General features: G+C 43.3%; 1 protein-coding gene across 3 annotated transcripts in view; it reads right to left on the minus strand.

The window, feature by feature from the left end:
• Positions 1–722: 722 nt before the first annotated feature.
• atrx (ATRX chromatin remodeler) overlaps positions 723–27,476 on the minus strand; it is a 34,364-nt gene continuing 7,610 nt past the window's right edge. For 2 of the 3 annotated variants that reach the window (XM_010768977.1, XM_010768978.1), the window contains exons 10-35: positions 25,712–25,863; positions 25,469–25,630; positions 25,255–25,369; positions 25,045–25,147; positions 24,605–24,766; positions 24,061–24,096; positions 23,563–23,704; positions 23,327–23,436; positions 22,803–22,949; positions 22,503–22,680; positions 21,079–21,216; positions 20,813–20,988; positions 20,615–20,732; positions 18,746–18,876; positions 18,461–18,558; positions 18,216–18,355; positions 17,582–17,714; positions 16,269–16,369; positions 15,343–15,451; positions 15,082–15,259; positions 14,796–14,987; positions 6,822–6,971; positions 4,828–4,944; positions 3,161–3,256; positions 2,904–3,032; positions 723–2,314 (exon numbers count right to left, since the gene is read on the minus strand). In XM_010768977.1, coding sequence (XP_010767279.1) covers positions 2,099–2,314; positions 2,904–3,032; positions 3,161–3,256; positions 4,828–4,944; positions 6,822–6,971; positions 14,796–14,987; positions 15,082–15,259; positions 15,343–15,451; positions 16,269–16,369; positions 17,582–17,714; positions 18,216–18,355; positions 18,461–18,558; positions 18,746–18,876; positions 20,615–20,732; positions 20,813–20,988; positions 21,079–21,216; positions 22,503–22,680; positions 22,803–22,949; positions 23,327–23,436; positions 23,563–23,704; positions 24,061–24,096; positions 24,605–24,766; positions 25,045–25,147; positions 25,255–25,369; positions 25,469–25,630; positions 25,712–25,863 — 3,529 coding nt within the window. In that variant the 3' untranslated portion in view covers positions 723–2,098. The remainder of the gene's footprint in view (positions 2,315–2,903; positions 3,033–3,160; positions 3,257–4,827; positions 4,945–6,821; positions 6,972–14,795; positions 14,988–15,081; positions 15,260–15,342; positions 15,452–16,268; positions 16,370–17,581; positions 17,715–18,215; positions 18,356–18,460; positions 18,559–18,745; positions 18,877–20,614; positions 20,733–20,812; positions 20,989–21,078; positions 21,217–22,502; positions 22,681–22,802; positions 22,950–23,326; positions 23,437–23,562; positions 23,705–24,060; positions 24,097–24,604; positions 24,767–25,044; positions 25,148–25,254; positions 25,370–25,468; positions 25,631–25,711; positions 25,864–27,476) is intronic. The other variant, XM_010768979.1, reaches the window with a different exon arrangement.

The raw sequence follows: 27,476 nt of genomic DNA on the forward strand, positions 1-27,476 counted from the left end.
AGGGGAAAACCCTGGCAGACTGAGAAATGAAAACAATACCGGGAGAGGGAAAAATAGATGAAAGATTGAAGGGAGAGGAGAGGGGGACAAAAGGCACTTAGTGCAGTGGGTGTGAAATACAGGGACACTGCATTAGGATGTATCAGCTATCTGCCTTCCAACTGCTAGAGAGCTCTGTATTTAGGGAAGTGGAGGGACTTAGCTTAGCTTCAGTTTAGCAAAAAGACTGGAATCCGGCAGAAAAGGCTCACCTGGCTTTGTTAGGTTAAATACATCTGTCCATCTTACGTAGTCCCCTAAAAATGCCTGAAACAACTTATATTTTACCTTTCAAATTACCTGTCAATTAGACATCTTGATTACAGTTCTTTAACACCTACTTTTATGGGCCGCATGAATAATAGTTTTGTTTTCTGGGTCCTATGAAAACCATGACATTTTATCATCGCCCGTTACCTTTAGACACACATCTGCCTTCCTCAGCTCTCAGCTGCTGATCTTCATCTGTTAATGTCTAATGAGAGGAACATGTGTCATCAGATCTATTTTAGATATAAAATAAATATTGATATAAACCTTAGAAGAAAAAAAAAAGAAACACCACCAGTTCGGCTTCAGGTATGAAAACTCTTACCCGCATTCCCCTAAATGAATTCAGTCAAGTGTGGAAGTCATTGGTCAGTCTTTAAGTCCTTTAACAGAAATGACTCAAACACAGGAGCTGCTCATCATTTTGGTCACTTTATTAAATGTTATATTAAATACTTATCAAGATAAAAGCAGATCAAATTCATGGTAAATCATGTCGGTGTATTTGCTAACATAAGAACATTCTTAGAGGAGGGCAACAAACTTTCTCTACATTTATGAAATACACCTTGTGCAAACACAGGATCCGACTAGAGACAACATGTCTTTGAGAGAAATATATTCCTCCTGATTAACAGCTACACCAGTTTAAGCATTTAGAAGCAAAAATGTGCCAATGTAATATACATGTTGGGTGCCTGAGGGCCTGCCTGGTGAGACTAGAGTCCAGAAGGCAACTCTCACAAAGCAGAGAAAACACATCAGCCAGATCTGTATTAACATTTCCTTCTTTACTTTATCAAATCCATTTGAAATACAGAATTAACACTTTGACAAACAAGTAAAGGGAAACATTTTGGGCCCTCTGATGTCCGGCTGACGTGGCTGTGCTTTGTGAGACCCAGTCACTCACCCGAGCTCGGGATCAACACAAGTGGAACATAAACAATGAACAGGACGCACAGTGCTATGCTAGACAACACGTGACGATGAGCAAGATGTTACAAAAAGGTCATAGGAACCGGCAGGCAGTTTTTAACAACACAAGCATTCCATTACCATGTTCAGCAACAACTAATGTAAACACTTAAAAGCATAATAGAAAAGATCCTCAACAAATCTCAAATCTTTACAGAGCTTTTTTTTCATTTTTTGTAGGAAATTAATAAGGCCATCATCTTTTTTTCGGTTTTAGTCAATTTCATGCCTCCCAAAAAAAAGCAGAACTTGGCAGCACCACCAGTTTCTGCTTTGCTAGATATTGGTGAAGGAATCTAGCGAGGCTAATGATCCTGTAGAGCTTTAGATAATAGAGTCACCGACGGCAATGGTCCCACTCAGGTTTAGTTTAATTGAAAACAGTATAAAAAAACTGAGTTTGAATAATAAGGAACCCTCCTTTTCGAGAAAAAAACACAACGCTTAAAAGCATTGGGGGTAACATGAGTTTGTCATTAAATACATGAAAGAAATGAAGATATAGAACTTGAATAACATTAAGGCGGTATATACATTTTTTCCTGCTGAAATTCCTCAGACCCATTTCACACAGTCACTTATAAATTATATTCCACCATGTCTCAGTGAACTACAGAATAAAGAACTGAGTGGGTCCCACTCGGGGCCCCAGTGGACAGCAGCCTCAAACTCCCCCGCCCTCCGCCTGCTGCACCGACTGCTCTGAGCTTGTGGCGATGTCACGGTGTGCAACAGGGACCCGGGCCCCGCTCCGAAGGGCCCCCTGGGAGCCGGCTAGCTGAGATGGGCGGTGAGGAGCCGTCCCTCTGACCTACAGGCCCTTAGAGGGACCCGGGTTCTTGCCCATGCCCCCCAGGCCGTGGAGCTGCTGGTAGAGACCCACCAGGTCCATCTGGCTGAGCCCAGCGCCTCCCATCATGCCGTTCTGCATGGCCAGCTGCTGCAGGTAGTTGGCCTGGTTCTGCATGGCCAGCTGCTGCTCCTGCACCTTCCTGTTGGTGATCAGCTTCTGAACGTACATCATCAGCTGCGAGGAGACAGGGAAAATAAGAGTGTCAAGAACAAGACCTATCATGTCAAACGTACAAGGCAAGATTAGAGTCATAAGAATATGTAAGAAGAGCCATTTACTTCTCCATTTTCTTTAAAGTCTGACCTGCAGATTCTTGCTGATTTAGTTTCTTTTAAAGAGCTATGATGGACAGCATACACAATTACATGTGTCTATTTGCAAATCAGTCGTTGGCGGGCCTATTGATCGTTGCATCTATACAGACGCTGCAGTCCTACCTTTCAACTTCTGAAGGTTAAAGTATTCAGTTTTGCAAACAGACATTATCAAAATGTCCCTTTTGCCCTTTCTTAGTGTAAAGGACTCCATTACATTAGGTTTAACAACTTTATGAACTTATTAAACTGTTCTTAAGGAATGAATGAACAAATGAATCCATAACTTTAACTAGTAAGTCCTCTTTAAGCACCATTGTTTAAATATAATGTACAACTTCATTTTGTCAATATTTTTGGACAATTCTTCCGTTTACTTGTCATGATAAACAGTCTGCTATTAAAGAGCTGAGAGCAGCTTGTCTCCGAGTCCTCAGAGCAGTCCTTACCGTCTGCTGCCTGGTCAGGACGTCCCGGTACACGGCCTCTCGGTGTTTAAACTCCAGCTCCACGGTGGACTGCCGGCCCAGAGCCATGGACTGCACCTGAGCTTCATTGAAGGAGGGGTTCTCCTTCCACTGGGGGCAGAGGGGACGGCTCACATGTTAACAAACGCCATCACAACCACATCATTCCTCCACTTCCATCACGTTTCAGACCAGAAACAGAAAAGTGACTTCTCAAGACATCATTTCGTCGCACTCACCACTCTGCCGATGATGTCTTCTAGCGGCTCTCGTGTTATAGACTTCAATGAATTTGTTGCTTCGATGACTTTCTGGCGTCCCTGGTTTATCAGGTCCTGAACACAGATGAAGAAGACAGGTGAGCCTTTTTCTCATCTTCACAGTAAGCATTGGTGACATAGCTGTGAGAAATAACTGGTGAATATTTAAAAGGGGACGACCAATTTTCAGCCTGGCTGATTATGGTCTGCAATATACAGCAGTCTTATAATACTTATATTTGTCTGTATCCAATTACTCAAACAAGATATATTTACAGACCAACTTGTGATCGGAAGACAATTATTCTCTATAGGCGCGTTCACACCAAGTACTTTTCCCACAAAGGTTCCTGAGAACTACGATTTAATTGCGTTCACACCAAAAAGTCCCAGGAACTAAATTAGTTCTAGAGAACCTTTTCTACCCCCTTTAGAGAGCAGGGACTTTCGTGGGAGAAAAAGGTTCCTGTGTCTGATTGGCTGGGCGGAATGCAAACCACGCCCCGTCAAACTCCCAAAAACTTTTGTGAAGCCGCCATTTTATTATCCTCGCATTGCATTATTAGCATTAGCATTAGCCCAGCGCAGAAACGCAGAGAGACTAACTTATGACAACACAAAATAAAACATGGGAGCGGTGGAGATGAGGAGGTGTCGGCGTTCTGGCCGTTTACTCGGAAGGCTTCAGTAGAAGCTGCTGTGAGTCCCAGCAGCTTCTACTGAAGCCAGTCCCTAACTCCGGGGACTTCCGGCCGGGGATTTTGGGCGGCAGTATACGCCGTGAAGTTGTTTACGGCCTGCCAGTAAATCCAAAGCAGAAGAAGAAGAAGTGACGTCAGCGGCTTCATTTGCCTAATCCACCCCCAGGAACTAATTTCCGGTGTGAACGCGATCTGTACTTAGTTCATGAGAACTAAAGAGTTCTCAGGAACCTTTGTGGGAAAAGTACTTGGTGTGAACGCGCCTTATGTCTTTAGTTAACTCTCGCCACGCCAGCACCACTATCTGAACGGTTACATGTCTTCAGTAAGAGCCGAAGTGAAGTACAGTGTGTATTTGATAAAGTAGTCATAGTCTTGTCTATCATAATATTTAATACTGACGTTGCTCCTTCAGGTGTATCAGAGTACACAACTTAACACACATTAAAACATGGGGGCAGTTGGTAAATTATTTAAGATGTAACCAATTATTTGGATATTTAACAACATCAGAAAAAACAAAACACCCTTCTCAACATTGTTATGACTTTTGAGTGATTAAAAGACAATTCATTTGAATAACTTCTTATTCGATTACTGAACTCAATGCCTTTTATGACTTTTTAAAGGATCCCTGGGAGGATTTCTCACATGCCTTGATTACAAGAATTAAATCCACAGTATTTCTACATTGATTCGAAGTTGTGATTCAAAAACACAAGTTGCCTCTGAGAGGTTTTTTCCTTCATGTCTCTGAGATGGGCCACCGTGTATAAATAGTTGCCGTCCCAGACATGGAGCGTTATGAAGCGTCGGCCGGAGGAGCGGGAGAGCCGGCTACTAGACTGTTGTCACAATTAGCAATGGGGTCTGAGGAATGTGGGGCGCCATGCCGTGGGGGAGGAGAGGGAGGGAGGAGAGGGGCATGTGGAGCTCATTACTTACCTCCAGCTGCTGGTTGGACATGGAGGCCAAAGCCGCCATGTTGAAGGAGAAGTAGTTGGAGGCGCCCATGTCCATCTGAGGGTATCCCACCTGGTAGTTGGACTTCACGAAAACACCCTGAGAGAGGAGAGACAGTAAGAGCACCATTACAACTCTGCAATAAGGCAGGTTTGAAGAGCCACCAAGTGCATGATGGGAAACACGTGTGCAATTGCTGTGGTTAACCAGAAACTAGGACTGTGTCTAACCACTCATTCATTTATTGTCGATTGTACTGATGAGTCCAAGCTAAACGATTCATATTTTTCCAAACAAATAAACTTAGATCGCCTGTTATATATAAGGTCATTTTATTTTGACAGTCAGTTACACATCATAATTAATAGATACAATAAATGAATAGCAATGTGCCCAATCTTTCTTTAACTTAAACCTTTAATTCATTTGATCACTCGATTTGTCATATCTATTATTTTATATCATTCTTTACACAACAAAATGTGCTGAAAAAAACAGGCAAGAACTAAATACAATTAGGTTTTTGTTGCAAATTGAGTTTCTATATACATTTTTTTTTAAACAGGCTTGGTTGAGCTCCTCCCTTTATATTTTATCAGTAACAACAAAGCTCGAATTTAAACTGCGAGTGTGTGTGTGTGTGTGTGTGTGTGTGTGTGTGTGTGTGTGTGTGTGTGTGTGTGTGTGTGTGTGTGTGTGTGTGTGTGTGTGTGTGTGTGTGTGTGTGTGTGTGTGTGTGTGTGTGTGTGTGTGTGTGTGTGTGTGTGTGTGTGTGTGTTGGGGGCCGGGGGGGTCTTTGGACCAGGTCAGAGACAGGTGTGCAGATTTAAACAGTACAAAACAACCACACACACATACTTCACTTTTGGGTTTGCTATTAACAAGCAGCCACTCAATGTAACTTGTGCTGCATTCTCAGATGCTCTGCAGACGTCATACTCCTCTTCAGACAGACACAACACACACCTGACTGCTTTTCAGACCTAACATTTATGACGAGCCTCTAGGCTTCATGCCGAGCCGAAGTCATCCCTGTGAGGTTTAGTTTTGGGCACATGATCATGTTCTCACAGTTTTTCCCCATTTCCTGAGTTGCAAATCTGATATTTATACAAATATCTTTCCCTGGCCACCAACGGGCTACCCTTAAGTTATGAAGACATTGGCAGAGGCCGGGTTTCCTTCCAGTTGTTTCTCATACAAAGATCACAGTACACAGCATCAAACCGACCAGCCTCCCGTGAGGGAAAGTGACTACCTGCTCATCTTTAGTGAACATCAAGATGCAGCGATGCAAATGCAATTCTGAAATCCTCAACCTGGTGCCATTGTTTTTCCCGGTGAATGGGAAACCCTCTGTTCTCTTAAAAATCACAGGAGCTCTGAGGGAAAAGCCGCTTAAGGCTCACAGAGGGCAGAGGAGGGAGAGCGTGTTGGAAAAATAATCGTAAGGATGAATTAGAATCTAGGATTACACAGAGGGGGGGGGGAAAGAGAACTGCTCTCCTACAACTCACCCCAACCATACACTTCTCCAGATAAACCCCACTAATTGCCCATTGATTTGTCCCACAAGAAACAAGAGGGAAGAGGAGGGGAGCGGCACGAGAAAAGAAGGGAAGCTCCCTAACCCTCTGTGGACTAATCGTACTCACAGACTACTGACACTGCCTCTCAGGGGTTTATAGAGCAGGGGGCCAGAACAACCATCCCACTAATAGGGGCGTCGGCCCCGTCACCTGCTTACTCCAGGTGACGAAAGGATGCCACAGATCTAACGCTAAGTCACACGTCTTGAGAAATAACCGTGGGGCCTTACAAAACCTACCTTGCACTTTGGTTTCAATTTGGAGAGTGATGGACACAATGCTAAGTGCTGCCTGTGCTTGCCTATGATAATAGAACTGGTGGATATGCCAGCGTAAAGCGTGTGTGTGTGTGTGTGTGTGTGTGTGTGTGTGTGTCTCCATGCCTACCTTTTTCTCTGCTTCGTACTCGGCCCAGGCAGCTTTGCGATCCTCCTCGCTCAGGGCTTCCTCCCCCTTGTGCTCCAGCAGGGAGTCGTGTTCATGGTAACACATGATCTGGTCCTTGTTATTCTGCAGCATCTCAGCCAGGAAGGGATCCTACAGCAGGCAAGATTAGATTACCTTTAATCGTTTGGTCAACAAAACATCAGAAATGACACCAATTTCATTTGTAGAATGACAATGTCCTTAGATTCAAAAAGTTATTTTACAATCATTCAGTAGTCACTGAGTTCCAAGTTGACAAGTTCCACGAAATTAACCAGAGACGTAGCAATCACATCATCCACCTAAACCATGATGCTCCTGAAGGATCACCCACAATGCAACACATTGAATCGTAAACACGGTCTGCTTGGATCTCCAGCCTCAGCGACAGGAAATCTGCACTGAAGCTAGACATTGATTTTGTTGGAGGAGCAAGAAGACCTTTATTCTGTAGCTTATCCGCACCAAGCAAGATTTGTGGATAACATTCTGTAAATTAGCTACCAGTTAGCACCTGCTTTGGTACTCTACAAAATAGAGTACAAATCCTAACCTCTTAGTTCTAATGGATTTTAGGCAGGGAGAAATGGGCTTGCCTGTAAAGAGGATTAAAAGAACATGTAAAAAGCCAAAAATAAATAAATAAATGAAGGTTTGGGGGGGCTCTGGTTTCCATGACTACACTGTTATTGAAAACAATACCTGAGTAAAATGAAGAGAGCTGGGCCAGGCTATGCTCACACAAACATGGTTTAAATTACTCTCTCTGCAGCACGTTTGCTTTTCTTTGTCTTAGCTTTACATTAAGCTGGAACTTTGCAATCTGGAAACAACGTCATGCAGGGGTTGCATCATTGCCCCGCACACAGAGCCACTGAGAGGGGCTCAGCTTTCCTCTCCTGCCCTGCTCGGTCTCGCTTTGAACTGTGACAATGAGTGTGAAGTTGCAAACAAAATTAATCATAGATGTCACTGGTATTAAGGAGGAGAAAAAGAAACCCCAAACTATGAAATTAAGCAGTGATTGCAGACCTGCATTGAATAAACAGAAAATAAACACCAGACCAGACGGGGTGAAACTGGATCTCTGGAGGGGGGGGGAAGCAGCATGAGAACGACACAAGAACCTATTTTTAAGCCTCACAACTCTGGAAATGGACAGAAAAGGTGGCTGAAACAGGTAGGAGCACACACAGATTCACACCCCCATACCCATCAACCCCAAACACTGAAAAGGGACTCGAGACATGTTTATGTTTCCCAGCCATCGCACTCAATCAGGAGCAAACCAGGCCACCCCTGAGCAACCAGACATGTGGAGCAGCGGCACAGCCAGAGATTCAACTGCTGTTCTGCTCTCTAATTAGGACATAAAAGCACCGAAGAGCCTGTTGGCATGACTCTCGTAAAAAGGCATTCATTGTTTGTTTTTTCTGCTAACATAGGTGGGCACAAGGTCAAATGAAGGCCAGGACAGCAAAGGCACAAGACACACATGTCAAAGTCCATATCGTCACTTGCATGTTCAAAACTGTCAAACTATTAAAAAATGATGTGTGCTTATATTATTTGAACAATGCGTCATCAAAGTTGTCGGTGTCTTTATATTTGCTCAGATACTTGCAGGTGTCATAATTATTCATTCTGAAGAACACCGGTTGCTCAGCTCATCAGAAAGAGACTGAGCCTAAATAAGATCAGATTTAAATATTGGTGTATCTACCGAAGGTTAAACTATGAAAACACTGCAATATGTCCCGTCTGTGGTGCATGCATGAAAAAAAACTCTTGACTTTCGACCAGGTAACGGGTCAGTGGAGCTGCACTGCAGGTCAAATGACAGTACAGACGCTCCTTCTGGAACCCAGTGCATTCTGGGATACCCAAGTAATCCCCACCAGCAACAGCTCTGGGGTGGTCCGGTCCATCTCCAACCCCAGTGCGCTCAATGTGTGTGTCCCGAGCCAGCACTAATGATCGGAGGTAAACTGACCTGGGCTATTGTCATCCTTATGGAGCTGCATGGTGAGGCCTGATCACTTTACTGCAGGGGAGCAGGTCTGAGACGCTGGGTGGGCAGATGCTCAGACAGAAAGGAGGGAAATTACCCCACTCAACTCCACTTGTGTTTTTTCCCCCCCTTTATAAAAAGTATGAGCAGCAGGGGGAGGATTTGGGGGAGGAATTTTGGCATTTGGCATCACAGAGTGTTTGTGTTTTCAGATTTAATAATGGAGTTGGCTGTCCACATCTGAGGATAAGCTCAAGTAAGTTTAAACCAAAAGAATCTCAACACATTCAGCCTCAATCAGCGTGTGATAATCTGCCGTCTTGATTCTGATCAGCAGTGTTTACTTTTATTCAACAAAAGGTCTGCAAATGTCCCGCTAATGTAAAACAAGTTTGTAGCTGGAGGTATTGGCTTCATCTGACTGCTAAACAAAAACACAAAAAGGGTCAGCAGAGCGAAAACAACTTAACAATTAGTATACTTATCGCACAAAGCATCCAACATGCATGACATTTACCATCACATGAAACCCTTTCCATTGAGAGAACCATGTATGCCCTCCTTAACGCAAAGTCTTGTACATGTATAGATTACAAAAAGGTCTAAACGGCCAGCAGTCCATAAATGATGTAAAGTAGTTGTAACTCAGCAGCTCGCAAATCAGAAAGAGGAACATTTGAGAGTCGACATAAGCGGGCCTCATGTGGACTTTACAACTTGGCACAGGCACCAACGCGTACTTTACCAATAGACTTTAGGTGGCGCTGAACTGTAAAAGCTCTGATGCAATTAAACACCCGCCTGCATTAATAGCTCTTGGTTCTATGCTACAGGTTTCCTGGCCGCATGATCAGATATTTTCTCAAGCTGAGAACATTCTCAACCATGTTAACCCAATTTCCTGCCTCCTATTATGTAGAAGCCTTAAACTAGAAGCTTAAAGGAGAGTTCCACATTTATTTTATTTCTGTCATTGCCACAACAATAAGCCTCCACTTAACAGAGAAAAGACCTCACAGGAGGAATTGAATGTGCAGGAGAATGAATTTCATGGAGATATGAAGGCAGGGTATATGCAGGAATCCTGAAGTCAAATGTAATACTTTTTTAAGACCCTTTCCGTACATTTTAAGACCTCATCGCCACTTGGAGTTTTAACCGGTTACATTGGCGACACACTTTACCTCACATTTTACTATATACAGTATTGATTGTCCTTCCTCCTTATCTTCCAACCCTTTGGACGCAGACTTGCATTTCCCCATAACGATGTTGTTTAACAACCGGCGTAAACGGGCCTTTGTGCGCTATCAAGCAGTGAGCGCGCGATGTCCTGTTCAGATGACGTCAAACCCAACGGGATGCCATAAATAAACTACACAGAATCACACTACACACCTACGCAATGATTACATTCAGGCAGACTGTAGAATACAACCTCTTTGGACAATTTATATACTTATTGGAAACAAGCTACAAAATGTAATACCTTGGAAAATGCCTTTTAATACTTTTTAATAGCCTTAATTTTCGCTAAATTGATTTATCAACTTTTAATACTTTTTAAGACCCTGCGGACACCCTGGAAGGGAATATAGATATTAGATTGTAAAACAAAAAAGAGAACAATACAAAGATAAGGGGAAAGAAAAGAGACACACATCAGGAGGAAAATAAGCCTAAAAGTGACAAAGGGAGTTCTTAAGTTGTCAGGCTATAGAAACGAGTTACTCGAGTTGTCCAGGAATTTTTGAATGTTTTCAAAGTGGCCGTCTCTGCCAGAAACTGCATTTGACACACAGGTGTGTTAACCATAGCAACATAGGGGCCAAGATAGGATCCCGACAGCAGGAATGCGAGTGTCTGAGATATTTGTAATACCTAAACATAGCAAGTCCAAAGTGTCCGTCTCCCTCAGCAGCACACAAGTGATACACATCACTGGCTTGATGAACAGTTTCTCAGCTTTTAACTACCGGCGCTGTCCCTGACGTCAGGAGGCAAGCCCTGCCCTCACGACCACGTCGTCTTTACACCCTGTAGGCTCTGCTCACAAGGCAGCGTTATCTAGCGGTCAGTCAATTAACAAAGAAACAAAATCATGCATGTCACAAAGGGCTAAACAAAGATAATAAACGTACCACATTCCTATAAAAACAAGCCTCGGCTAGCAGCAGTTTGCAACAAGGTCCTGATCGAACAGCTGGACGGGCAGGTCGGGGGGGATTCACCACGAGTCCACTAAAGCATAATGGAGGGACTGTACTGGGAGGGGAAAAAGTCTAACAATGGAAATTGGTTTCTCAATAAATCCTAAGTGAGAAGCAGGCTGTGCACTAGTTGTGGTTGAGCACATAGTGTGGGAGTGGAGAAGTGGCGAGGATGCCAGGCTTGGCCGTTTCTCATGGGATGCTCTGCAGACTGAAGGCCGGGTTATGCTCCAAAGAAGAAGTGGTTCATAAGATGTGTTATCCAACCGTGTCCAAAATCACAAGTGATTATGGCGGTTTAATCAGCCACACCGGAAGGCGGGATGAAAGGACCGCAGCCATTGTGAGTAGTAGATGCAATATCGCTTAAAGTGGGGACAATGGTGCACACATTCCACCTCTAATGGGAGGTATTCATTGTGTTGCACACGTTGTACATGTGAAAAGTGACTGAAACAGTTGTGTAAAGAAAAGAAACGTTTTGAAGTTCAAACCCTGGCCCCCTTCTCACCTACGCACAGCTGGCCAATTAAGGCGCAAAGTGGGTGTGAAAGTCGGATTGTCGGTTTCAGAGAAGTAACAGAAATTAGGGGACACAGACCCCGAAACGAATATTAGAAAGATTTGAGGGGGAGGGGGAGGGGGGGGGTAATGGTCATCGTTTATATTGAATGTCCATCACTTTGGTAATAAATTATTGGTTTCAATATTTCTTTAACAAAAGGAAAAGTGAAATTCTGGGATTACTGCTCTGTTAAATTTGAACATTTTCTGGTTTATTTACGAATCGGGGGAAAAAAGAGACACGAGGACTTCTCTTTGGCTTATGGAAATGCTGATTTCCTCTTTCCACAATTTGCTCTTATGTCAAATGACTAACTTAATTATAAATTTAAAACAAAAATCAACACTGAACATGATTGTTAGTTACAGCCCTAGATGGGAGGGGTTTCATCATCTGTACGATTGTATGACACGTTTCTGTATGATGCTCCCTTCAAGACCTTCTGGCAAAATTAGGTCATATTTCTATGTGTTCAGTGTTCTGTACATTTCTACGCTCATTGTTTTATCTGGTCAGGGCTTTACAATGTCCTGCTCCCTGCTCCCTAACACTGCAACACCTCATCCTATCCAAAAGAAATTGGTTAAAAAAAATGAAAAAACAACCAACTTATCACATGACAAACTTCAACAACCATACAGCAATTAGTCATATAAAACGTCAGCAGCACTTCCATCTCCACGGAGAGTAACAGAGCAGAAAGCAGCAAACAAGGGCCACGGCTCTCGCTTTTTCTTCACCTGCACAACACGGTCTCTTGCTCTTACTATCATTAGTGCTCTCTCCACCTGCAATGCAACAAGCCCAGGCATGTGTTCTGAAGACAGGCAAAAAAGCATTCTGGGAAGTATGACAAACCACTTACCCATGTAGACATACAATGGGCAAACTGAGGTTGTGTACACCAGAACACTGATTTACAAAGATGTCAGCACAAAATAAACCCTGTACTTCAACCAACATCACTGACTGGTGATATTTAATGCTCAGGGGATTTTCCTTCAAGGTCAAAGTGACTTCCTACCCTTAATGAGACAAGCATGGTGTGGCTTATTGCTCCAGTCTGCTCCTGTCTACACTGTAGTTCAAGTGCAGCCTCCCCACAGCCTCAGTGTACCTGACGGAGCCTAATGACCACTGCAGCCATAACCTGCTGAGAGCACAGACAGAGAGCGACGCCCACAGCCGGACCAACAACGTGCAGCAACTTTTGCAGAGAATGCCTCAAAAGAAGAAAAAAAAAGTACAAAAACATTACTCTTCATTTTTTAGATGGTGGAGACGAGTGCGATTAGCAAGAAATGGATGAGGGTGTCTCGGGACGGGACGGGACGGGGGGGTCAAACTCATGTCTGGACTGCGAGGACCTTCTTTGTCATTAGGAGGAAGTGCCCCTGCTTCCTTTGTCTCCAATTAGTTTCTCTGAAGAGCGCAGAGACATCTTTAAGAGAGGGGTTTAAATAATGACCCTTCATCATGCAGGGTAGGCCAGAGGGAGAAAAAGAAAAACAACTTTACTCAGCTCGCTTTGAACATTTAGAGGCAGAGTGGCAAGTTAGGGCAACAGATGGTCTCGAAGCGGGGTAGTGGTGGACAGGAAAGAGAGAGCGAGGACATCAGTGAGGACAAGGGGGGGCAGGGCGATGCAGGATATTGGCAGGTGGCAGCACAAAGGGAACTGAACCGTAGAGGAAATAGGGGGTAGTGTTAACATTAAAAAGTCAACTCTTCAGTGATTTTTTCCTTACAACAAGACTGTATAGACGAGGCCAGAAATAAGTCAACTTGGCTTCTTATTCATAATATCCAACACCGAGTGTGACCCGAGCCCTAAAGCAATATGCCCTTTCAGGCTGAGGAGAAACAGCAGTTCCCAGTGTGAAGAAGTACAGAACTCCCTGTGCCGTGGCGCGCTTCAGCCTCTCCTTCTGTGCAGAGCATTTTCTGGCTGAAACTGATGGAGGGTGTCTGACTCATCTTCAGATCATTCCAGACGGCAAATTCCTTCCGTAATACTGCAGTCCTGCTGCCACATCATAGTTAACCCCCTGGCCAAAACAGGTCAGCTTGTTAAAGAGCTTGTCAGCTTCTCCGTCTTTAATACTGTGTCACATGAATGTCAGTGGGCTCATTAAAGATCATACACATCCAACAGGCCGCGGCTCAATGAACACATCTTTCCTCTTGAAATCTCCAACCGTGCTGCGCTGCACTGTAATAGGCGACTTTAGAGGAATATGGAAGGTGAGAGCAATGATATCAGCTGCCGGCTGAGTGGATTCACGCAGCGCTCCTACCTGTTAATACCCATGAAGGGAATAGCGATAAAGATCTTTGGACAGTGTAAATGGAAAACAGATTTGCCATCAAAGCCTCTTGACTGTCCGCTGAAAGACTCGGATGCACAGTGTTTCCTTAATGCACTGTGTTTACAGATACCCAGGTCAAACCAAAAACACGCAAGTAAAACCACTTAAGGTGATCTGAATAAACCAAGAGACTGCATGAAGGGGGAAAGAGTGGGAACAGGTGGGAGTAATTCAAAAGATCAACAAAGAAGTAAAAGACGGCTGAATGAAAAAAGAGGAGTGAGGGTTTATAGCGGGGCAGAAGCAGTGTTGCAATGAGAAGACTATTTAGTAAATAGCAGTAAACACAGAAATCTGTGCAGCTGTGCGAGCTTGGATGGCCCATTTAAGGGCTGTGTGTTCGTATTAAACTCCGGGGGTCCCAAATAGTGACAGAGCACCTGCATCAAGGGGATTACAAAAGTAAACGAGAAGAAGAAGAAGATAGATCCCGGAAAGGCCATGCAGGACACAAGCTGGCATCGTGTGTAAATACAAGTGCTAAACTTCAAAGGAGAAGAAACTGCTTGGTGCCGGTTTGGAAAACAAGCTTGGAATTTCAACTGGCATTGTTTGTTGAAGGAACAAAGATGATTTGACCACTGTTAATAGGTTTCAGCCGGCTTCTCTGCATTTCCTCTGGGGGTCAGTCTCAGGAAAACCAGGACATCTCAGTCCATGGTTCGTCAAAGCCCAATAAGATGTATGATTTATTAGAACGACAAAAGTATGTTTGGTACCACTTAGAAGCATATTTGAAAAAGCTAAGTGCATAGTTGGCATACATATCTGCGTGTTTACCTTAGGAAGCAAGGGCGTGGCTCTCTTGCTCTTCTTCTCCGAGGATTCTTCCAGCATGTCCGGGTCGAAGATGTAGAGCTCCGTCAGCTCGTTGGTTGTGAAGTGCCTCTCGATCTGTTGCTGGTCCACTACCCGGAACGACAGAGACTGTTTGGTTACCTGCCGGTCGTAAATCTTGTCCTCCATTGTACCCTGGAAGAAGAGAATGAAATGGGAGTCAGTCAAGAAAGAAGAACTACATATACAATTTAACAGGAAGTAGTAAATAACAGTTTCATGAGCTCACCTGTGCCAGGAACCTGTACACATAGACGGTCCTAATCTGGCCAAAGCGGTAAACCCTGAAGATACTCTGGACGTCGTAGGAGGGGTTCCAGGAGGCGTCGAAGATGATGACCCTGTTGGCTCCCACCAGGTTGATGCCGAGAGAGCCGGCTCGCGTTGAAATTAGGAACAAACGACCCCTGGGAAAGAAAGCATGGGAGATAGGAGAGTTAGTGCTTTTAAATGCATCGTGGAACCATTTCAAAATCAGTCAAATGTCTACCTTCGGTTATTGATGTCATTAAAGTCTTCAGCCCACTTCTTCCTGGTCAATGCGTTGGTGGAGCCATCCAGGCGATAGTAGTCGATGTTCCTGAACCACTTGCCTTCACCTTCACAGACAATTGAGTTACAGTTAAGACATCTGCTCTGACTAATTAACATGTACATATGTCCTCTTAAAAACTTCAAAAACAAACTTGGCCCTTTCCTTGTCAAAAGGATTTAGTTTGGGTATTAACAGACAGCCGATAGATGGTTGTGTTGGTTAGAGGCCAGCCGTGTTTAGCCTTCAAGATGGCCAACCCCCTACCAGCCATCATAACCAACATCTCAGTATGTTTCCAATTACGGCACTGTGATCTTTTCATTACAAATTACAAACCCTTGAGCAAACATTTTTTTGTGGAATAAAAAGTCAAGGTCTAATCATTTTCAAAATGAAAGTAAAAACAGCTGCTGAAGTTTAATTAGGAACATGACCTTACACCAGCGGCGGTGTGTGTGTGCGTGCGCCTGTGTGTGTTTAAGGGTAATAAGCACACCAGCGTTTACAAAAATACATGTTGCATGCGGGCTGTCTTACAAGTGTGAAACCTGCATCTCCATAAGAAAATACTTCAGCCTTCTACAAGGCAAACTTTACGCCTCAAACACAGTTGCGTCTGTTCAGAGACTTTACTGTAAAACCACAAAAATGAACTTTGTCAGATAGCTGCGCTATTTCCTTCCATAAAGGCAGTAGCTGGATTCAAAAATAAGCATTGCTCTGGGATTTTAGCACATCGTGAAACTAAAAACAGCATTTTAAATCATGACATAAGGAGGGAAGCTGATCGTAGCCCACCTAAGGACCATGCACTAGGCAAGTCGAGGAAATGACAACTTCTTGAATTAGCGGCTTTGTCAGATTGGATGAAATAACTGTACCTTTGTATGGAGAAACCTTATTTTCGTCTTTAGCTCTGCAAGACAGCTCCAGGAAATCCTCAATCAGGTCCAGAGAGATGAGAGACTGACTGAACACCAACCTGAGGACCGATGAAGAAACACCAGAGTCAATTCACTGCATCTAACACTGCAAACCAGGGGTGTCAAGCTCAATTTTATCTCGGGCCACATTACCATCATGGTTGCACTCAAAGGGCCAGTTTTATGTATAAGACTATATGAAAAAAAATACATACCGTCATTTTCGGACTATAAGGCGCACCTGAATATAAGCCGCAGCAGCTAAATTGAATGATGTGTACATATATAAGCCGCACTGGACTATAAGCCGCAGGTGTTTTAATGTTTAATTACCATATGTAAGGGTTCGTGCACAGAGGGGATTGTCGGGAAAGAGATGGCTGTTTGAGGAAGCTCCCATTTATTAACATTTCAACAAACAAGTTGCATATTTGCATAACGTATTCAAGTGTTAGCATTTAGTGCAATAGTAGCTACAGAACATGTACTGTGTTGTGTAAACTGTACTGTATCACATAGCGTTTCAGACACACAAACTTTTCAACTTTCAAACTTAAACGGTGCGCTCCCCGCGCACGTACCGGCAGTGATCTACAGCAGCGGTTTTCAACCAGTGGTACGGGGACAAACTGTCTCTTTCTCGTAATGTCTGTCTGTCTTGCTCTCGTTCTGTCTCTCGTACCACTCTCGGTTCCACTTTTACTTTTGCGCGCTACCTGTCTCACTCTTTTCCGGCCTCCAGCTTTTCCTGCTGGAGCCCGCCGCTTAAAGTTGGGGGGCGCGGACCGGCCATAGAGCCCATAGAGTTAAAGGTGGTGGCCGTTAGCTGTAAAAATCCATAGATTAGCCGCACCGTTATATAAGCCGCAGCGTCGAAAAATCGGAAAAAGGCGCGGCCTATAGTCCGAAAATTACGGTATATAAATATGTAACATATATAAAATAATGTATTATATTACATTATTGCCTCTGCATTGGATTATTATCGGATAGGGTAATAACTTCATAATTAACTACGTCTGAAAGCACTCTAGGGCAAATAATTGCAAGTCTCTTCAGTGAGAATGTCACAAAATGATTTAAAACAAAAAGCCAAATTCTGGAAAAAAACAAAAATAAATTACATTTTGATATATATGCATATGAAATGAAGTCACGGGCCTGATTTGGCCCCCGGGCCTTGAGTTTGACACCCCTGCTGCAAACCAACTGCAGAAAAGAAGAGGCCAAAAAGATTCTATGTGCACATTAGAGTAACTTCAAACACTTACACTTTCTCGTCAACTTCCTCTGCCATGCGCAGGATCTCAAAGAGTAGCGTCAGCTTTCCAGAGTGCTCCAGGATCTCAGCGTCAGCCTCAGTGACAAACTCCTTGTGCCAGTCAGGAGAGCTGGCGTGCCGAGCTGCTCGTCATACACAAAGTAAGAGATTCATCTTAATGCTGTTGGTACAGTCTCACAACAACCAGTAGCAGCAAAGACATCAAGCTCACAATACAGAGCGTCACCACACGATTTGCCTCTGCTACGCTACAGCTGCAGTATGTGTGGATGTTATTTAAAAAGCACCAATGTCATCAATTGGTTTCAGTAAAGTTCCCAATGCTTGTCAGCTTTACAGTTGATTCGATTACCTTAAATCAGCCAGAACAAAAACTCAATAGACTGTTTCAAATTCAATTCAAAATGTATTGACATCATAATAAACTAAGAACAAAAGCTGAGCTTTTAATAATTAGGCTGGCTTATACAGAGCTAATATTCTTCATAATTAAACATGGAAATAACTGTTAGAAGGCATCATTTGTTTTTCATTTACGAGTGAGAAAAAACATTCCCTTTATTCACACACCTCACTTGCACATCCGACTACCCACAATGCACTCAAATGTTCAACAAACTTACGTTCTTCTACAGGTTCTGGTCGGACTCGACCCTCTCCGTTCTTGCCCCTGGTGCTGGTGTTCCACTCCTTGATGACCTCCACCTCGTCACTGTCCGAGTCCTCAGAGCCTTTCTTCTTTCCCTTGCCTCGCTTCTTTTTCCTATGAGGAAGGAGGAATGGGTGCAGGAGAGCAGGACCGTTAAATAAGGGTCATCTCCATGTGATTATTCAACAAGGGGAAATGGAAGTGAATTCATGTTTTTACTTTTTTGCCTTTTCATCCTCAGAGGTCATACTCATGGAGGACTCTTCTTCCGTCTCAGAAGCGATGAACTCCTCCATACTGTCCTCGTCAAAGAAACCCTGAAAGAGGGATGGCATACCAAAGTTTGATTGTGGGTAACATAAATGATGCATAAGGACAATATGCATGTTGTTCTCCTCAGGTGCATGACCTGTGAGCACTACATTGGTATTGTTTTCCCACAGTGTGTGAATTCCAGTTTCGTATTGCCGTGTAGTGTGGTTGAGTCTGGTCTTCCAGCCCTACCCTGTTTTCTTTACTGATGTAGTCCAGCTGAAGGCACCAGGGATGGGTCCAGATTCTGCTGAGCATCTGGAAATCACTGAAGAGTTTGGTCCCGGCGCGGCCCCGGCCCCCCTCCACAGCATTCCCCACACCTGCACACAAGGGAAAGAGTGTGAGGAGGCAGATGGATGTGCGTTTGCATTATGAACTGGACAGCATGCCATCAATCTCTTCATACATACGGATGTGGAGAATGTAGTGTAACGTTTGTGTGTTCACCTAACCACCCGTCTATGGAGTCCACACTTCCTACATCTTCAAAGAGTAATGTTCAAGTACCGGAGCCAAAAATATCCAGCCTTTCTCATCAAATTGAAATTGTAAAAAATAAAGCTTATCCCTTAATAACCACAGTAATCAGTTTCTATTGCCAATGTGTTTTTTTAAAAACTTCCCAATAACTGATACTTTTATCATGGATATTTAACGCTTAGCTAGCTCTGTGTATGGTGTGAGAAGCCAGGAGACAAAACAAACAAACTTGACGACGAGATAGTTTCATTTCAAGTATCAAAAGATTTCTGGTTTACATAAGAGAGTTCGTAGATGATAATGTGTTGAAAATAAATCATTTTCATGATGTATATCAAATGCAACCATATACATTTATTATTTAAGCATTTCCCAAATGTTCAAGAGGTCTCAAAACAAATGAAACAGAAACAAGTGAATCTATAAATAAAACGCGTCTAGTCCGATCTGTTCGATCAGCAGATTTATGATCCTAGTGGCAGCTGCTGAAAGGTTCATGTTGTAACTGCCTTCATCGACCCCGAGAGGTCAGAGGTTACAGTAGATTTGACATAAGCAACGGTAAAAGGAAGGAACATTGGTGCCCCCCCTGGTTGACCAACTGGTGGTCTTGGGTCCTAAAACATCACTGTGGAGGTCCAGAGCCACAACTCCTGCCCTGTGGACAACCTGGCCTAATGAGCCACAGCACATACCACCACCCCCCATCACTCCTCTTCTCACATACCGGCTCTCCTGTTCTTTGTTTTTCGCTTTTGGTGTAAAACCTCTGCCGCCCGCCCCCCCCTCCCTCTAAAATTCTTTTCCCTTTCCTTTATGCCCCCACATTCCCCCCTTTTACCCCCCACCCTCTGTTCCCTCTCTCCCAGAGCTCTTCATTAGGGAGACGTGGGAAACTGGGCTTAAACCCTGCCCGTGGCACTCTGCCAGCTGCCACTCTTACACACACACACATTCACTCACTCACACACACACACACACACGTCCTGGCAACATTCTGAGAGGAAAGTCCACTAAACGACTTAACAATGCAGCACGAAAAAGTGGAAGACCAGAAAGACCTTTCATTTATCTAAAACCCTCATCTGAGAAAAAGACATCCATGCAAGAGAGCCCTTTAAAGAGCAACACGACTCCTGCAGAAGGATTTAGCCTAGTCCAGCTGGATATTTTACTTTAGTAACACTTGATTTATGAGTGTACAAATATTCAGTTAGAAACCAAATTAATTCAAAATGTACTCAAGTTAAATGTTATAAAAGTATTAGCATCAATATGTACTTTAAGTATAAAATGTCCTATTTCGGGAAAATGATATAGTATTTTATGGAATTATACTTCCAGCATGGCAGAGTTCCAACTGGCAGAGTTGACTGATTGGTCAGTTTGTAGATCTCACAAAAGGATAAATAAGCTCAGATACATCGAACAGGGTCAAAATATTTGCCTCCAAACTGTAATGGAGTAGGAAACAATCAAGTAGAACAAAATGGAAATTAAAACAAGAACCTCAAAATGTGTAACTAAGCCCAGCATTTCAGTGAAAAGTACTAAGTTAATTTCCCTTGTGTTTCTCACCTGTGAAGTTCTCCAGGTAGTATCTGTAGAGTTTACACTGGATCGGAGTCACTCGGACTGACAACACATACTCGTGTTTGGGTGGGAGGAACTTGGTGAGTGCCGTGTAATCTTTCCTCTGTGGGAAGCAAAGGTTCAGAAGGATTTCTTATGAAGCAAAGAGAACGAGAGCAAATTGTTCTAGCCAGTTGTTGTTACCTGGACACAGCCGTTCAGCATCTCATAGAGGATGTGAGCCCTCTTCTTCATGATCCGGACATCTTGTAGTGTGGAGTCGGCACACTGACCGTTCTGGATGGGGTTGATGAAGCGGTTCCTGAACTCTTTCACTGAACCAAGCAGGTTCTCCTTGATGAAGTTCACCATGCAGTGGTCTGGTAAGGACACAAAGATCATACGTTTCACATCCAAAAATCTCACAAAATCCTTTGATCGACGTGCTCCACTCAAACCGGAAGTCTCACATTCAACGAGGTTGTTCTGCAGAGGCGTTCCCGTCAGCACCACCCTCCTTCTCGTCCGGATGGAGTTCATCGCTTTGGACACAGCAGACGCCTCATTCTTCAGGATGTGACCTTCATCACAGATCACTAGGTCTGGACCTGGGGAAAGCACAAGGGAAATGTCATTCAAAAGGTGGAAGTACATCTGGAGCAGTTCGATCATTGCTTATGATGAACGAGTAACAACGTAGTGACTCCCTTTACACTCTTTAGACTTGTAACGTTATTGTTAACAAGGCTATTAAAGGTTTCAGAGCTGCTTTCTTTCATTATTGTTGTTGTTTCATAATCTTCTCAACCTCTGCTGGTTTCTTCAATACAAGCTATCCAAAATGAGGGAACATTTATATCAAAGTATATTTGCAGAGTCAGCATTAGAACATTTATACTCAAAATACTAATAGATACTCCACTCAAACCATGATTCTACATCTTTCCATGTAGTGGCAAAGTCAGAGAACTTAACAATACAACAAAATGGATAGGTTTATTGGCTTTAACAAAGGGAATGATAATTGGGTAAAGGTCTACAGGTGTTCTGGGACGAGAAGCCTGCCTGATGAAGGTTTAAAGGGAAGGGCATGTGACTCGCTCTCAGAGTGAGTAGTAACATTCCTTTGCAAACTGTATAACGTGGATATAAGCAATACAGAATATCCCTTATGTTCACTGCTGTGTTGGTATTTAAACGCTTTTTCTCTTCTGAAATAAAAAGGTGACACGTCATTTGTGACCTTTGAAGAAACCGAAAGCTGACAATCATTCGACATCTTGGCAAAATAGTTTTCAAATATGCACCATAGACACTGAACCAGTATATATACACGATTGAGCTGCGACAGAGAATGAAGGTGATGAACCCGTTACATAATACATTTAAGAAATCCACATCTGAGCCTTTCTTAGCTGTGAACAAAAACGATGGAATTCCTTTCCCTGAGGCGATAAGAGATGCAAGCTCTGTGAACATTTTTTGCTTTTTTAATCTGCATTGCCTTTTACTAGCCGTCGCTCTTCCTTTGTTTTATACTCGTCTTTTACAAGTGTTATTGTTGTTATGCCTTCTTTTGTTTTATTGCCTGGTTTTACAGCAGCACATGTTTAAATCTGTCTTCTTTTTATTTGTTCGCTTGTTTCTTGACTTTCTTGCAAGGTACTTTGAACTACTCCCCCCTGTATGAAACAGGCTATATAAACCAAGTTTATCACCATTATTTAATGATCAATTTAGCTTCAATGCCAAAATCTTAGGTCAATCCTAACGTGGCCAATTTCTGATCAGTCTCACATTGTTTTCTTGTCCATGTGTCAGCTGTCATTTCTTAGACAAAAGGGGCAAATGGTAGGGAAGATAAAAACATGTTCACTCCATCACAGCACTGTACCTGGGTCTACCAGAGTCTTCTGAAAGGTCTCTTTGAGCTTCTTGCTCTTGATGTTCCTGCCCTGCGTCAGGTTTCGATACATTTCATATCCAATGATCATAACGCCACCCATATCCTGCCATCGCTGAAGGGCGTATGCTCGGTCCTGTGGCCTCTTCACTGTGGCCAGCTCAATCACCTGGTTAACAAAACAGAGCCATTGATCAACAAAAGAAGCCCCACATCAGGGGGTGTTGAATGCACATGCAAAGAAGTCAAATTGGAACTACTAGAAAGGTTAAAAACAAAGCAACTACTTACCTCTAAACTCTCTTCATCCTTCATTCCCACTTGCCACTTCTCAAACTCATTGAGCCAATTTAGGACAGTGTTCAGGGGAGCAACCACCAGGGCTGTGGAGAAATCGAGCTTCTCACACAGCAGCAAAGTGTGAAGTAATGTCACCACCTACAGGGCAAAACGATAACTACAGTTAAACAGGCTTATAGTGGCAGTTTACATATCACACACATATTTGCACTATTACAGGATTTTGACCGCTAAAAAGTTAATAGGCTTCAATTCTCAGTTTGTTCAAGACTGTGGGAACCTGAAAGTAAAACCAGTGACCCCGACCCAAAAGGCTCTAAATCAGTACTTTCAAATCATTGTGTATCAAGTGCTTTAATCCAATGGAGAACATTCAGATGTTTTGCAGTTCAGATAATTAATGTTTGTGCTTTTCCATAAACAGATTTATATTTAGCTTCTTTTTTTATTTTTTTTTAAATACAGGTTTGGTGTATTTTACGCCCCGGACGGGCATGCTGCTCTCTTCTCCATACCTGCAGAGTTTTCCCCAGACCCATACAGTGGGCTAGGATGCAGCCGGAGCCAGAAGACTTCTCGATCTTCTTCACAGATTCACAGCAACAGTCCCACATGAACTGCACCCCTGAAACAAAACACAAAAACAATGGGGCCGACATTAATCCACAGAATCTCTGTTTCTTATGCAGGCTTCGGTTGGCTTATATTCAGCCATGTTGATTGTGTGTGTCTGAATAAACATCATTCTTACCGTCAACCTGATGAGGTTTGAGTTTTGTGACAAGGTGCCTGTGCACCTGCACAATCGGCTCCTTGGTCTCCTCATCCTCATCCAGCACCAGCTTGGTGGTGATGGGACAGGCCATCAGGGAAGACTCCTCCGCCACAATCACCTGAAAAAAGGATTGTATATACAGGGGAAGAAATGTCTATTAAATATTACCTCAAAAAAAGTCTATCCACGGATCAAGTTAACATCCGCTATTTATCCAAGTGCATAATGCATAACATAGATCTCCTAACGAACACAAATAGAGACTTGGTATTGAACTGATTCATTTTCAATTGAATTAAAGTAAATTATAAATTCAAAGCAAAACTACCAGAGCCTAATGCTGGTCTTTTAAGTGACTGTGCAACCAAGCTAGTACCATAACAGCACTACAAGCATCACCATCACTGGGTCAAAATCTTAGTTTTCACTTCCAAAAGAATTGTGCGTAATGTAAAAATTGATTCAAAAACAAACTTTGGAAATGTCCTGCTGAATCTGCGGGGGAAGCACCTGCAGATGAAGGACAAGAATTCAAAATGTTTGCAGATGGTTGAGTAAAGACCCCTTTCCTTCACCCTCCTCCTGACCTCAGACCAGGTGAGGGAGGTGTGTTTGGAGCCAGCAGTGATGTAAGCACACCTACTTTTTAGGAGGCCCAATCCAATGTGAATGATCCAGCTATCAAATGAACCGTTTCACGGGTAAATGCATCACAGTACAGAAGCATAAGACGTCCCAGCTTTCATTTAATAGCCACTTAAAGCAAACTGTGGACTATCAAACAGTTTGATCAAACAGAAGGAGAGCGATCAGCAGCAGTGCTATCCACTTTGTATCCATCATTTACATTAATATCTTCACGACAGTGCTGCTCAGCAAGCTTACCTCCAATAACTGGGGAAAATCCACTAATTGTATCTAAGAACCTTTACAGGTATTAAATGAGGAGGTCCTGAACATTTTACCCAGCGTGAACTCTTTTTATCAGGAGACTTTAGTCCAAACAGTTCATTTTTACCTCTCGAAGTTTCTCCCTGAGTGCTTCTCTCTCAGCTATACGCTTCCTCCTATCCTCCTCTTCTTTCAGAGCATCTCTCGTCTCTGACCGCAGTTTGTCATTCTTCAGGATTTTGCGGAGCTTTTTGCGTCCTTTGCGGTCTTCGGCGTCTTCATCTCCACTCTGTGAAAATTAAAGCATTAAAGTTCAGCCCTCTGATCTTCAGCCCTCAGGGAAAGAATTGCACTTCCTATGATCAGAAGCAGAGCCAGCCTACGAGTAATGTGTGCCCTCAATAATCCTCACAACACACTCCAGGGGGAAGTTCAAATAACATTTTATGTGTCGTGCATGACTTGAATCGTAAACGTTATGTGGGTCCACCGTCTCCACTTGGCAAACCTGCCTTGCAAGAAAGAAACTTTTGGACAGTTCAAGAAAAACTTTCAAGTGCTCTGCACCTTCTCATTGCTGGAAGAGGATTCCTGAACTTTGATCCTGCGTCGCTTCTTCTTCTGCTGCTTGTAACTTCTCTGTTTCGCCTCCTCCTTCTTCTTTGAAGATCTACAGACACAAAACAGAATCAATGTAAGCAAGAGCAGCAGGAGATTAATCCAGATCTAGTGGCAGAGATAAATAACTAGCGATTGATTGTGTCCATCACTTCCCACCTGGTCTTTCTGCGTTTTCCTTCATTCTCCGATTCACTAAGCTCCTCGCTTATCCCCGACTGTTGACTTGACTCTGAGTCCTCAAAGTCCGAGTCTGAAGAGTCATCGCTGCTCACTGACACACAGAAACAAAAGGCCGGTATCGGAGTTAAGAACATCTGCACTCTTTTTATGAAACAGGACAAATAGGGAAAGTAAAAAATTCTGAATCAACCTTTCTCCTTGTTCTTTTTGCCCTTTTTCTTCTCTTTACTGCCATCTTTCTCCTCTCCTGATTCTCCCTCACTCAGCGAGAGTTTGTGACGAAGCAATTTGTGTCGTCCACCACGCTTCTTCACTTCAATATCAGAATCCTCAGAGTCGCCTGTGTCCTCGTCTGAAAAGAGAGAGCAGATTGTTTAGGACTATACACACTGAAATGTTGTTTTACTAGGCTTAAGTAGCTAGTTTACGCTACCTTCCTGCTCTTCTTCATCATCATCATCATCATCCTCTTTTTTAGCTTTCTTCGAGGACTTTGCTTCCTTATCGTCTTCATCATCAGAGGAGCTCTCCGCTCCAGAAGAATAGTTTGACTTTATTTGGGCAAGAAGCATTTTCTTTGCAATCCTTCAAGAGAAATGGGAAGGAGATTCACGTTAATTACATAATAAATAAGGGATTATACAGAATTATCTGGATGATGAGCACAATACAGGGTCGTAATATCAAGTTCCCCTTGGAGCATGTTCATGTTTTAAAAAGGTTATCTGACGGAAACATCTGCAGCCTATAAATAGGACATTACAACATTATGGGATAAAACTACGCACAATTACAGATTGACAGACATAAACCAGAGAGAAAAGCTGCCCTGAACACATGTTGTAAAGCAGCGTTTCCGCCAGACCAGGGCTGAGAGGGCGTCCACCCCGAGCGCGGGGGGGGGGGGGGGGGGTTTGTGACGTCACGTCGTGTCACTTGACTTGAATTTTGAATTGAGTCGTCCCTTCATAGATACTATCTCTTTACGTGATGGGAGTTCCAGCTCTTTTTAGTGAGGCGGATAATTTCTCCAACAGCACCCCCCGTCAAGGCTCGCCGGCAGTACACTTTCTGTCACAGGAACACGCTTTGCGGCGAAAAGAATCCCACCAGACTCCTTTGCCCCTCCAACACAGGGACGTCCTTGTCCTTTTCAAGCTATAAAAACTCTCGATCTTCTCTTGAATTATTTATTTTTTTGGACGCCCTCGGCTCGAGTTCAGGGCGTAAAATGATGGCAAGACGCCCCCTTGGCGGAAACGCTGCTGTAAAGTATTTAAAATGAAAACAAAACACTTCAGAGAACAAGGCTGTGAGATTTTGAACAATAGCCACTTTCACACCAAGTACTTTGCCGTACTTAGTTCCCAGCACTCAGTACCCCCATGGAACTAAAGAGCAGATCGCGTTCACACCAGAATAAGTTCCTTGAGGGAAGATTACGCAAATGAAGCCGCTGACGTCACTTCTTCTTCCTCTGCTTTGGGTTTACTGGCAGGCCGCAAACCACTTCACGGCGTATACTGCCGCCCAAAATCCCNCCGGGGCAAGTTGAGCCACAAGACCACTTTTTTTTTAGAAGTAATATTTTCACTGCCCTTGATCAAATATGAATTCTTATCATTGCCATTGATAGGAGACATCCTGAATTATAGGTGTGTGTTTTCATTTTTACTATGTGTCATTTCTCCTTGCTTAGAGGACAGCATAACTACAAAATGGCTCAACTTACCCCACTCTCCCCTACTGCATGTTCGGCCAGAGTAAGGAATGGATGCCTTTTCTTTCTTTTTGGGTGCCATATTAATCTGCAAAAAAATTCGAGGTTATCTTTTTTTGTAAATCTAGAATAGAAAAAAAGCAAAACCCTTCCAACAAAAACGTTTATAGCATTATCCACTTCATGTGTATGTTATGGTCCTTCAGTACAAGACACAGTCCCCTGGCTCTCAGTTCACAGACAGGCAGTCCAGGGTCAATGCAGAATGTAGTGGATCTATACTGGACACAAATAGCAGACAGAGATACATCATTGATCAGCCAGCGGCTCCCTGCACCAAATCCACTGACTGGACTGGAATGCATATAGGGACATTTGTATGAGATTATGATATCTGGCCTTGATATGTACGGAATCTGAGTGAGGCATTCTGGGAGGAGAGGGGGGAAAAAAATGGGGAGACTGAATGTCCATCTGC

This window comes from Notothenia coriiceps, unplaced genomic scaffold (genome assembly GCF_000735185.1).
Source record: "Notothenia coriiceps isolate Sejong01 unplaced genomic scaffold, NC01 NC01_scaffold00006163, whole genome shotgun sequence".
NCBI lineage: Eukaryota > Metazoa > Chordata > Actinopteri > Perciformes > Nototheniidae > Notothenia > Notothenia coriiceps.